The sequence below is a fragment of the Cheilinus undulatus genome, linkage group 7 (assembly GCF_018320785.1).
Source record: "Cheilinus undulatus linkage group 7, ASM1832078v1, whole genome shotgun sequence".
NCBI lineage: Eukaryota > Metazoa > Chordata > Actinopteri > Labriformes > Labridae > Cheilinus > Cheilinus undulatus.
Genome location: NC_054871.1, coordinates 15,563,815 through 15,577,141, shown reverse-complemented (window position 1 = coordinate 15,577,141; position 13,327 = coordinate 15,563,815). Strand labels below are relative to the sequence as shown.

The 13,327-nt window shown below is 39.9% G+C and overlaps 2 protein-coding genes across 5 annotated transcripts in view; one reads left to right on the top strand and one right to left on the bottom strand.

Moving 5' to 3' along the window:
• sgip1a (SH3GL interacting endocytic adaptor 1a) overlaps positions 1-6,827 on the top strand; it is a 102,399-nt gene extending 95,572 nt beyond the window's left edge. For all 4 annotated transcript variants that reach the window (XM_041790947.1, XM_041790944.1, XM_041790946.1 and 1 more), the window contains 2 exons: positions 1,628-1,792; positions 2,351-6,827. In XM_041790947.1, coding sequence (XP_041646881.1) covers positions 1,628-1,792; positions 2,351-2,373 — 188 coding nt within the window. In that variant the 3' untranslated portion in view covers positions 2,374-6,827. The remainder of the gene's footprint in view (positions 1-1,627; positions 1,793-2,350) is intronic.
• A 1,443-nt stretch (positions 6,828-8,270) lies between these two features.
• insl5a (insulin-like 5a) lies at positions 8,271-10,698 on the bottom strand. Its single transcript, XM_041792110.1, has 2 exons — positions 10,452-10,698; positions 8,271-8,867 (listed from the first exon to the last, which is right to left on the bottom strand). The coding sequence occupies exons 1-2, from the start codon at positions 10,621-10,623 to the stop codon at positions 8,713-8,715; spliced, it is 327 nt and encodes a 108-aa protein (XP_041648044.1). The 5' UTR covers positions 10,624-10,698; the 3' UTR covers positions 8,271-8,712.
• Between the last annotated feature and the right edge of the window lie 2,629 nt (positions 10,699-13,327).

Here is a 13,327-nt window from a genome sequence, read left to right as displayed (position 1 = left end):
TATAGGGTAGTGTTTATTCTTTGTCATACAAAAATATGGCCCAGTTCTGGTTGGTTCTGGCCGTGCTAAAGCTATATCTGAGTATTTACAGCTGTGGAGGCAGCCATTAGAGGGCTTTCAGCACAAGTAAACCCCACTTAGCACAACTCTGTATGTATGGCTTTAGTTAACACAATGAAGGCAGCCATCACTGCCAGCATTCAGTACAAGCAAACGCATCTCTGTATTCTATGGCTTATAAATTAGTGTCACTCAGTCAGTTACTAACTTACTTACTTAGACACAAACATTGCTATGTGTAGGGCTGACCTCAGCGGTCAGCCAAATATCCATGTATATTATCATTTGCTTTCCAATCCAAGTAGTATGTGATTGAAATCATCAAAGAGATTACAGATGAAAAGAAATGTTTGTGCTGCAGAAGCACTGTGCTCATCTTCGTTAAGCTGTGAGAAAGTCCTAGGGATTGACAGCCTAAAAAGTGACCGAGAATGTGCACAGAAAGTCATGGATGCAGCAAAGCAGGATTCCCCATAGGTGAAATACTGGGTCACAGATGGTTGTGAGCACTCTCTCTCTTATAAACAGCTCCCCCCTCTGTTAGTAAATGCCATTACAAATAATTCAGCTGCACCTATTAATGCATCTGTTTCCAGTACCTCTCTGTACTCTAATGTCAAAAGAATTTAAATCTACCGAGGAATATAAATGCATTCATGTTTTTATGGTAAAGCAGAGTTTAATGCATCTGTCTTGACATCATCTGATGTATTTCAAATGTTCGTCCTGTTTCTTTTACTACAAATCAGAAAGCCTCCAGGGCCCACCTGGTCTCCAGGAGAATAGTGTTAAACCTGAAAATGTATTTTCTTTTAGATGGTAGAAAATAACCAGACTCAAACATGATCACTTTAGCGCTGTGTTTTTTTTTTTTTTTTTTTTTTTACATGGAGGACTTCAATATATATGTAACATCCTGGATCTTGCCTTGTGCCTGTGTAATCTTCTATCAAGGAAAATGATCCTTCAGTGACGAGATTTTTTTTTTCATTAAACCATAATCAGGGCTTTTTTCCAAATCTGTATCAGGCAAATAATTTGACTCTGAACAAAGGTAGAAAAGATATTTCTTTTCTGCAACAAAGATACAGCATTGTCTGCTTTGCCTCATAAATACCATAAGGTCCACTTTACAAGTCACTCATTTAATACCTATTTTTCATCTCAAAAATATGCCAAGTCCTTTATACCAGTGCCTTTATTACCCCAATCACAGAATGCATGAGATCTAGAGAGATTGAAATCATCACCCTAGTTAAGTCTCAATCCTGAATTTGAAGAAAAGGGAGTATATGGTTAAGTTATAAACTGTGTTGAGGGGTGGTCTGACTGTCATACTAAAGAATAGTTTAAACCCCACAAAAATGACAGTGGCTTATATACCAGGGTGATTTTTTTTCCAGATTTTACTTTTTTTTTTACAGTCGACACTTAAGCCCTGGAATTGAATTGTTTCCCTACTGCACTGTTGTCACCGTTTCTATGAAATGTAATAAATGTCTTTGAAATTCAATCAATCCTCATAGTTAACAGACTTGTTTTTCTTTTATTTTCTCTTTGGCCTCAGGTGTGGGATCGTTGTTAGCACGGTTCCAGCTAACAGAAGGCCCCAGTAAACCTGCTCCCCTGGCCGTGCAGTTCACCAGTGAGGGCAGCACGCTGTCAGGCTGTGATATTGAACTGGCTGGGCCAGGATACCGCTTCTCCCTCATCAAGAAGAGGTTTGCAGCAGGTTAGTCAGCCCTTTTTTATTATTCATAACTGTCACAAGGATCAAGGAGTAATCTTTTTGTTTATGGAGAAAAATGGCTACTTGAAAGCCTCCCATGGACAGGTGTTGAAAATTAGCACTTTGCTATAAACACTTACAGCAGAGCATCTGGGACCTGTGTATGATTAAATATCACAGCATCAATGTAACTGTGTGTCCATGTCAAATAAAAGCTAAATAAATAGATAAATACTGTTAGGTTAGATGTGTCAGTTTTCTTTTAATTGGAGGTTATTTAACATCTTTATTAAATTTCAGTTTCCCTTATTACTGATCTATAATTATTGCAGATTGATAGTGGAAAGCAAGCACAGCTTTGTTTTGGAAATTAAGATATGACTTGAGTTATTTTTTTCTCATTTAGGTCTTTGTGTGATGCAATATATACTAAATTATTATTTTTGTTCACTAGTTTTACATGATAGTGCAGTTTTACTTCCAGCAGTGACAGTCTCTGGAGGTAACAAGAAATCTTCAAAGATCCATAAATGATGGAAATATTTCATTGATTTGTTTCAGGAAAATACCTGGCTGACAACTAAGCGTTGCTACTGAGAACCGTGCTGTTAAACGAATCAATCGCAGTGGACTGAGCTTGACCCCGAGGACAGAGACAAACTGACACCAGACAGACTTTTTCCATTAACCCTTTCTGAACCCACACAGCCGACAGGTCCGCAGCCTACCCAGCAGTATTGTATAACTTGCATATAGCATCGTGGAGCTGTTTTAGGTCACGTAATTCTCGTATTTGTATTCATTTCATAACATCTGTATTGCTGCAGTTAGACACCTGGGTTCTTCCTCCCTCTGAAGTCTGTGCCTCTGTCTCCATCCTCCTCTGGTCAATGTGTGGTGGTGTGTTTTTTAAACGTTTCACTGCAGCTGCCTGACCGAAGACGCTGTCAAAAAGGTGTTTTGGACAGATTTAAAGTCTGAATGACAGACTTGTTGTCCAGAAGGATTTGGCTGTGATAAAACACCCGTAGTGGTCAGACACAAAACCAACATCTGGTACAGCTAAAGCTAGGCTAGTGGAAGACAGAGGGCAAGGTAAGGTATGTTTTCAACCTTCATTAGCAGATTATAAACAGCTCTGTGAATCATGTTTCTGTCAGAGTCTGAGCTCAAAGCCTGAGACAGCCGTCTCACCCTGACGACAGCCAGCACATATATGCATTAACTGATGCACTCCGACACACTTTGTCACAAACAGCTAAGTGGAAGAAGTTTGTCGTTGCTGCTTAGCAATCATAAGATGAACAGGAACAAGTATCTACATTAAGGAATTAGGTCTTCATGCACCACCTACTGGTACTACAGGGTCACATGACTTTGGAGCTCATCCTTTTTAATAGAATTGCACTGATCAGTCAATCAAACTGTTACTTTATTTCTCCAGTTTATGCAGACATAGGTGGGGAGGCTCTTAGCTAGTTAGGCAGCTGCAATGATAAATCAATGTACTGGTTGCAAAATAAGAAACTCTGTTTTCCCGTCAGAACAAAACAAGTGTACAAAGTGTCATTTTAAATCAATAATATATATCTTAAAGGGCGTTTTGGTGTTTTCCTCGTATTGTCAGATAGCCTCTCTGTTGTTCCCAGGACAGCAGTAATAGCCACCAGAGTACATGACAGCATTCTATTTTTATTTATTGACGACGATTTGTTGTATAAAATATGTGATTCTGTATACGAATAGAATTTGAATGGTATCACACGACTCAGAAACCCTTAAAGGTATAAATATTTGAATTCTCTCTTTTTGTTATCTGTGTAGTTGGGTAACCTGTGTACAGTATAAGGTATAATTTTTGAATTTATTTCAGATATAATTTTTTAACTCAAGTGCAACAAAAGATTTGAGCTATATATGGGTGGGGAGGGGTAATTTAAAGAAAAAGATAAATATCTTCCTGGATGCTGTGTTATGCTTTGTGAAAGCAGTGTTAATGTAGAGTTAGCTATACCATGGGCAAGGTTCCACTTTATAGTTAGTTTGATGGTTTGGGAAACGGGCTTTTTCTCTGTTTTGGAGGATTACAGATGATAAATGCCACTCTTATATCTGTCTGATCAGCGTGAGGCTGCAGCCAGGAGACTGTTAGTATTAAGACTGGAAACAGCCAACATGGCTCTGTATTATCATAAAAAAATGGTCACTGGCAACAAATTTTATCTATTTATCTATGCATACATAAACTAAACTGGTTTAGATATAGTTCAGGGCTGCTTTTCAGAAATTTCTGTGTGCTTAGGGCCCCATTTGAAACCTGAAAATCCTCTGGGGGGCACCATAGTCATTAAGTACAATTAACAAAGCACTTGCATTTGTTTTGTTTTAACATGCATCTGCAAAGTCACCTATTTTTTCTTTTCTTATATAAATTTCCTAAAATGTACATGATGGTTAGCCATGGCTAGAAGTCTTCTATACATTGCATCAGTTGCACAGTAATTAAATGCAGCAATGCTTATGTATTGTCCCTGACAAATAAACAGTTAAATAAATAATAATAAATGACTCTATAAACTATTTTCTAGTAACTTTAATGCAGCATAGTTGAATGTTTGATGGAGCATCACCACCTAATTCAGCACCAGTCAAATCATGACACCTGCTCTATACATCAGGCAGACACTTCTTGGGGTTAAAAAAAAACCATAGTAGCGTGTAATAAAGTTCTTTAATTATTTAAACTTGATCTTAATTTTCAGAATTTTGCTCATGGTGTTTGTATGAGCCAAAAGCAGGCCGGAATTTGTGTTTAAAGTCTCGAATTAAGATTTTTGTGAGTACTTCTCAAACAAAATTAGTGTAAGATTAGACTTGCGTCAATATTTTGACTAGAATTAGACAAGTACACTGCTTTAGAGGTGAGTTTTTGCATTGCAGAGTCAAATATCTCACCAAAAGTGCAAAGGATTGGTATGTAAATATATTTGCATATTTATTATGATTTGTGTTGGGGAATTATTGCCTTTATTGGAGAGATAGGACAGTGAATTTAGCTGGAAATTGATGAGAGTAGGGAAGGACATGCGGGGAAAGAGCCATGGGCCGGATTAAAATCCGGGCCGCCTGCGTGCATGGGGCGCCTAACCACTAGGCCATCTGTGCCCCATATTTGCACATTCGTGCGAGTTATGGGGATTTAATGTAGCAACTGTGTAGATTCCTGCATATTTTACTTGCAACCTCACACACTACAAGAAATATATTTTTATCCAGTATTTTTCCATTAGCCTGAGAACGGATTCATGGAGTGCTAGTTTACAAATGTCAGGATGCAAACATGCTAAGCTAAGATGGTCAACATCACAGCTGCTTTACCTCACCTCATGGTTAGGATTCAGCCCATTGCTGTACCTGAGTCCAGCCTCATGGTCAGTGTTATATACTTTTGCACAGCACCAGGCTAAGCTAGTTTGGTAGCTTAGCCTAGCTAAGCTAGCAGTCTCATGACTTCAGTCGAACATTTAACAGACAGACATGACGGTGGTATCAATCTTCTAATCTGATTCTCCACAAGAGAGTCAGTCTTTTTCCCAAACTGTTGAACTTTTTAAGGTCAAAACAAAGATTATAGGAGCAAACAGTTCTCTCTGAGCGAGGTACCACTGCTGGAACAAGATTTGTGGTGTATTTTTTTTTTTTTTACTTCATTGTGATAAACAGGGAGAAAACACAATCCAGCATTCTCAGTTCCTAAACCTTACTTCAACCACAAGTCTGACCTGTTTTCTACCTGTTTCCCTCCTTCACCTCAGTGGTACCTACACCCCCCAACTATATCAAAAACACCCCAATCGTCCAACCAGCGCTTGAATCCATGGCTTTATTTTGCATAATTGTAATGGTCTCTGTGAGATGACATGAGTGTAATGAGGTTGTGGAGCAAGGTTAAGTTGACCAAAATGCTTTTTTTTTTTTCTTTTTGTATTTAATGTGTGTGTACCCCAGACAGTCAGTCCTCTGTTACGGAGAATAAGCTGAATATTTTTAAAACAGATAAAAGTGAAAAAATATTATATTGTTTATGTGTAAAAAACACTGTGCTGATGATGTTGAACTTCCTGAACGCTCTGACACTCAACGTGAAGAACAAAATGTGTGTGTGATCTCCGTACTGTAATGTTTGTCGATTATTCTGCTAAATGCAACCAATCATGGTCCTCCAGAGCAGCTGAAGAAACTCGTAGGCTGAATTTAGAACAAGAGAAATGGATGCAACATGACAACTCTGCTATTTAATGATAGAGTACCTTTGATTAGGCATAGTTTTAGAGATTTGTGGTTATTTGACCAATAAAAGATCAGATTGGAACAGTGCAATCATTTAAAATGTTGCTTTTAACCACATCCCTGTACTGTCATAGTGATTACTCTGAGGTTGCATTTGTTCCGTTTATGCAGAGTGATGATGATTGGTGCCATTTAGCTTGCTCAGGAGTTTGGTAACATTTTCTCTCAGTCATGTTTCTGTTCATCAGACACGTCCGAGAGGAAACGGTCACCTCTCTGCTGCACCTTCAGTGCAACACTCACTACAGCATTATCTACAGAGGCCCAACATTCCCATCATGCATCTGTTTTAAATGATCTTTCAGCTCAGAAGTCATGTAATAGATCAGAACTCACTCTGTTTTTTTCTCTGGTGATTATTGTCATAAAAATGGATCCAGCTTTCCACATCTTCATCTCTGTTGCTAATTCGTCCTGCAGTAATTCTGTATGCATGCAGAGCATGCAGTGAGAGGTGGGCTGTCGACTGATGATACTGTAGATAGTACTAAAATGACGTGTTGTGCTGAGTGTCAGTGACCTGTATTACTGTTGAGAAGAGAGCTGGGAGTGTGTCTATGTGTGCTATAAGCCAGAATGCTTTTTGGTTCTGTACCGTTAACCTCAAACACATGTGCAAGCTGTTTGTACAGTACATAACAACGCTAAGATGAACTGAGAAACTTAGTTTGCTTCTTTCCAAAACCAATAAAAGTTATAACTGGATGCCTCTGTCTGCTCTTTTCTTGGAATTATTCATTTTTTAGATCAGTGCTTTTCATGCTTTTAAGCCTACGGTACACCGAAGATCAAGCCAGAATCTTATGGCACAACATTTTCATACCCATGCCAGGTAGCCTCTGTACACCTTACATTGTCTAATTAGTACGTGTTTATTTTTATCGACTAAGTCCGTAGTTCTCTTGGAGACTGAATAAGATTGTCCGCCTGGATTTTCCTATATTTGGTCCCATTCATTTTACCCTTGACCTTTACAAGCCTTCCAGGAAGCATCCCCACAGCATGATGGTGCCACCGCCGTGCTTCACAGTGGGGATTGGTGTGTTTGTGGTGATGTGCAGTGTTTCTGCAAAGCATAGCATCTTGTTTGAAGGCCAAAAAGCACCATCAGACCAAAGAACTTTCTTCCACTTAACCATGGAGTCACCCACATGCCTTTTGACAAACTCTAGTCTAGATTTAACAGTGGCTTTCTCTTTGTCGGTCTCCCATAAAGCTTTGACTGGTGAAGATGCTCCCATCTCAGCAGCTGAAGCTTGTAACTCCTTCAGAGTAGTCAGAGGTGTCTTGGTGGCCTCTCTCACTAGTCCCCTTCTTTCACGGTCTCTCAGTTTGTGAGGACGGCCTGATCTAGGCAGATTTACACATGTACCATATTCTTTCCATTTCTTGATCACGGATTTAACTGAACTCCAGGGGAGGTTCAGGGCCTCAGAATTTTTTTGTATCCCTGCCCTGACTTATACTTTTCAATAACTTTTGTCTTAGTTTTTTGGGGTGTTCTTTTGTTCTCATGGTGTAATAGTAGCCAGGAATACTGATTAACCAGTGAGTGGACCTACCAGACACAGGTGTCTTTATACTACAAACACTTGAGACACTTTCTCTGCACTCAGGTGATCTCCATTTCACTAATTGTGAGACTAGGAGCACAGAATGGCTGGACTTCTGTTGAACTGGATCGGTCACGTTAAAGGGGGGTGAATATTAATGCAAGTGTTAGTGCATGTATTAATGCAAACCCAAGTCTTATGGGAAATATCCCAGAATGCCCCGCAAGTTATTGACAATTATCATGATTAATGTTGGTTCAATGTTCTGAGGTGTTTTTGATTTCAAATGAGCATTTTCAAACGTTGGTCATAGTAGAAATGTCTGGTATTGTCATTTATGTTGGGGAAGATTCTCCACTATTTAAGGGTTGGGGGTAATAGGACTGAGCCTTGAGGTAATTTGAGGGTAAACTGATTACATTTTTGAGGTTAAAGGTCACACCGGCCTCAATTGTATCCCTTACAGAGGCATAAAATCCCTAGGTGGTAGTACTACTTAAGCACATTGGTATTGTAATGTTGGGGTTAAATGTCCAGGAGTGCAACCCCTTAAAAAAGACTTGACACTTCAAAGAATGTAAGCCCTGTGCCAGAACATTTATTTGACAAAAAAAATCATGAAACAACAGAATACAGTAAAGTTTCCTATGAATACGTCAAAGCAGGGATGGGAATGTTACAAACCTGTGACCAGGTCTGTCCTCTGCTTGGATATCATCCCTGAGTGCATTTTAGCTTTCCTCCTCATTCCCATTGCTTCATTTACATTACAATGACAGACATCCTTACATTGTTGTACATGTAAATCCAGCTATGTTTCAGACACGTTCACAGATGCTCAACTGTTAAACATTCACTTCTACAAAAAAGAAATAAACCAAAAACACTGAAAAGCAAACAGTAAAATAGCAGCCAGGGCTGTTGTGCAGACACTGATAATTACAACGTCAGCATATGGATTCAGATTGAGAGTCACTTTGGTCACTGTGAGAATGAGAGGAGTGAGAGAGGGGCTGAGCCTCAGCAGAGGAAGGTGAGGTCGCTCTTCCTGCAGCCCACCTGGCAGCACACCGTGGTCAGGATGTTGTTGATGTCCCGTCTGCTCAGCTGAGAGATAGAAGTGCTGCTGCTCAGATCCTCCAGACTGTTGTGATCAGCTGTGGGCAAACCTGGAACTGCAAAACACAAGAAAAGGTTAAAAAATATTCACTCTTCTTTTTCTTCCAGACAAATGAAGGACTGTTTTCAAATCTGTGTGGTGTAATTGAGCTCTATTATGTTCCATTAAATAAGGAAACTCTAAATGACTTTACAGACTAACTCAGTGTTATTTGTCTTCTACAGTGTCACTTTCCTCTGTAATCAGCACGACTGATTGGATAACTGGGTTTATGTGTGATGGGCAGAGAGAGGCAGACTGCTGCTGCTATTAATCAGGATATGTGGACTCCTCATATAATCAGTTAAATAGAAGACAATGTGTCTGCTTTTGCCATCAGACATGTACTGCCTGGGCACCCACTATCCTGAAGTCCTGAAGTCTCTCATTGTCTGAAATACAGTAGAAAAACTTCTACCTGTGGTTCTTTAATGGTCTATCTCAGGGCCACCCCACACCTGAAGCTTGACCTAAATTCTAAAAAGTTAATATTTCCAACACTCACATGCTTGATCATAGAGACAGGACAAAACAAGCACGTTTAAAAAAGCATTTCACTACAGAAGCCCTATATGCATTTGGTCCCTCTCCAGAAATCTTGAGAAATTAACACATTACTATGAAAAAACACATTCCAAAATAACAAGATAAAGGGAAACATAATCAAAATACTCATTAAGACAAAATGGAGAAGGTTGTCAGACGTCTAATGCTTAACATCAGTCAGATAATCCCTCAGATGTGAGTAATACACTGTAGCTTGGCACGAGGGAAGCAATGCAAAGCAATCAGTTTAAATATGCAAACAAAAATCACTTTAATTATCAGAGCAAGCACTGTCAAAGCAGCAGCTTCAGATCACTGTTAGATGAAAACCTAGAAATGCACTCGCAAAGAATTTTGAACTTTAACAAAAGGTAGATGCAAAAAAATATATTTTTATTTATACAGCACTTTTAAAAATGAATGTTTACAAAATCGGAACAAACTGAAGCACAAAAGCCAACAAGACTAACACAATGAAATAATAAAACATATGTAGATTTTATTAAAGAAAAGTTATAAAATAAAATTATTTCTGATTTTCAATAGTTTATGTGTAAAGAAACTTTGAGCCATCCTACATTTAATATCGTAATAACAGTTAAAAAAGTTGCTAGGCTGGAAAGAAAGATGCTGAATCATAAAACCTAATGGAAATATGTACATAGAAAATAAAAGTGGACATGAGCTGACTAAAAGTTACGTTTGTGACTTTCAAATCATGTGAAAAGTCAACAGTAATGGGCTTCTGCTGACCTTAAAGAGATCCCTTTCTATTAGTTTACAGTATAATAGAGGATGAAACTAACAGACTGTTCAACAAAAGGTAAAATGAGACTTTGGTCTATGGTTAGTTTAATGTTGATTTAAGTGAGACTTGAATATTTACCTACACAGAAACAGAGATTTTTAAGAAGTTTGCATCTTCTTTTGCTTTTTTGTTGTTGAATGCTCGTGAAAAGAGTGAAAATAAAAACAGTTTTACAAACTACTGTGGAGATAAAGTATGAAGCTGTTCTTTAGTAGGATGAGATTGCTTAAAAAAATGCTGTCTCACCCTCCATGTCTGTCTCAGTGAGGAACCTCCTCCAGCGGGATCCTCCACAAGTGTAAACCACGGCCCTCAGGAACTCTCGCCCGCACAGCTTCACCGCCTTCACTTCTGCTCTCACCTGCTCCACCTGCAGCACCGCACACAACAGCAGAGGCAACACCACCAGAGCACGCATCCTGGACGTCTGTCTGTCTGTCTGCAAAGAGGTTTATCTCTTCTGTCTGCTCTTGCAGCTGGTTTCTCTTGTCGCTGCTGTTATCTCCTTGCAGTCTTCTCCCTTTGCCAATGCTTACATCTCCTTTTATTGTAAACCATCCACCCCTGAATCTCTCTCCTCCTCCTCTTCTTTCTGACCAGCCTCTTGGTCCATCCCAACACTCTCTCTCTGTCATTTTATGTTTCCGGTCATCTCCACTGTTTTCATCCCTCTAAGAGAAAGTGACAGCCATCATCCTTTACGACCCTCGACAGACAATCACATTACCTCCTCATCCTCTCTGTGATTATGTGATTTAAGGCCGTGATTGCACCGACCTTCAGCACGCCACATGACTAATTAACTGATTCAAAGCACCCCCTGCAGTCAGACAGGTGTTTCATGAGTTTACAATGCTCTGATGGTCCTCAGAGGAAATTTTTTGGCCTTAAGAGAGGAAAAAAGTCAATGTTGACAGTCCATCATGTGGCTCATTACAATGCTGCTGATGGAGGGGTGTGATACGCACAAAGACATTTCACTCCGATCATTAACTGTGGAGGTCCCACTCAGGATGTCAATGAAAATCTATTATGTTAAGGCAGATGTGTGGTGGGTCATAAAAAGTCAAAGAAACAATGTAGGAGCAAAAGTTCTTCTTCAAAGTGTATTAGGGGTTGATTTTTAGTTGTTTCTCATAATTACTGAGTGAACTTGACTGGAAGTTAAGCAGATTGAAGTGCTCACTTTAAACTTAGTTAAAACAACCCAAATTCCAAAATAGTTGGGGTGCTATCATTTTCAAATCTCATGAACTCTTATGTTATTCACAACTGAACATAACACATCAGATGTTGAAACTGAGACATTTTAGATAAGCTCATTTTGAATTTGATAGTAGCAACATGTCTCAAAAAATATGGGACAGGACAACAATGAAAAACCGCTGGAGGAGCATTTTGTAACTAATTAGATTCATTGTCACCAGGTCAGTAACATGAGGGAGAATAAAGGGAGCATTTAGAGAGGCAGTCTCTCAGAAGTTAAGCCAAGTGGAGGGTCACCAATCGTCATCTAAAAATTGTTGAACAATATAAGAAAAAACAGAAAAAAAAATCAGAATCTTTATTGTCATTGTACACAAGTCCAACGAAATTTAGCGCAGTTCCATTCAGTGCACGAGCAGTGCCATTTAGTGCAATTATCATTTATTATTGCAACTGCTCTGGGATAGGTGCTGTTTTTCAGTCTGTTAGTTTTGGCTCTTATTGTCCTGAACCGTCTTCCTGAGGGTAGCAGTTGGGACAGGTGATGTGCTGGGTGGGATGAGGCCTTCAGGATGCCCAGGGCCTTCCTGTGGCAGCGGGACCTGAACGGCTCCTCTAAGGAGAGGAGAGAACACTCAGTGATTTTCTGTGCTGTGTTGATGACCCTCTGGACAGCTGTCTTCTCCTGAGCAGTGCAGCTGGAAAACCACACCGGGATGCAGTATGCCAGTACACTTTCAATGGAGAATCTGTAAAAGGACACCAGCAACTCCTTAGCCAGGGCATTGCTCTCCGGGACCCTCAGGAAGTGGAGTCGCAGAGGCCGAGGTTGTTTAGTTTCTATACCAGTCTGCTAGGGGTGATTGTGTTAAATGCCGAGCTAATGTTCCTCAAGGTAAAAATTGCAAAGACTTTGATTGTCCCACCATCTACAGTAGGCTACATAATATCATCAAAAGATTCAGCGGATCTGGAGAAATCTCTGTGAGCGAGGGACAAGGCAGAAGGTCAATCTTAGATTCTGGTGAACTCAGGAACTCATTGTGTGTCAACACTGTTCACCGTGCCATCCTCAAATGCAATTTAAAGCTGTATCATGCAAAGAAGAAGCCATATGTGAACACAATCCAGAGACATTGCTGTCTTCTTGTTGCCAAAGCTCATTTAAAATGAACTGAGGCAAAATGGAAAACTGTTCTGTGGTCAGATTAATCAAAATTTGAAATTCTTTTTGGAAACCGCTGGCGCTGTGTACTGCGGACTAAAGAGGAGAGGGTCCATCTGGCTCGTTATCAGTGCACAGTTGAAAAGCCTGTGTCTCTGATGGTATGGGGTTGCATTAGTGCCTATGGCGTGGGCAGCTTACACATCTGGAAAGGCACTATCAATGCTGCAAAGTATAGGGAGGTTTTAGAGAAACATATGCTCCCATCCAGACGTCTCTTTCAGGGAAAGCCTTGCTAATTTCAGCAAGACTCAACGCTAACCACATGACAGATCCATCACAACAGCATGGCTTCACAGTAGAAGAGTCCGGGTGCTGGTTCACATCCCGGTTGGAGTTTGAAAGTTCTCTCTGTGCATGTTAGGGTTCTCTGTGGGTACTCCCACATCCTCCTCCTCCTCCTCATGAGCATATTTCTCTTGTGTAGGAGGATGTGGGTACTCCCACTTGTTTTCTTTATATGCCAACCTTGTGACAGACTGGTGACCAGTCCAGGGTGTACCCCGACTCCAGCCCAATGACAGTGGGACCTGCTCCAGACCTCCAGACGGATGGACAGGTGTGCAAACAACAATAAAGACGATACAGATTTGTTCATTTATGAAAGTAGATTGTAGCAATAAAAATGGATAAAACAAGGTGAGTGAGTTGAATAAAAATAATCAACATTAAGTTTCACACATCAATTGCC

What these genes read in the sequence shown, in the direction of transcription:
- insl5a (XM_041792110.1), bottom strand. Translation starts at nt 10,623, where the DNA reads ATGCGTGCTCTGGTGGTGTTGCCTCTGCTGTTGTGTGCGGTGCTGCAG. An exon ending in CACTGAGACAGACATGGAGG is followed by an intron (nt 8,868 to 10,451) that starts GTGAGACAGCAT and finishes TGTGTTTTGCAG; the next exon opens with TTCCAGGTTTGCCCACAGCT.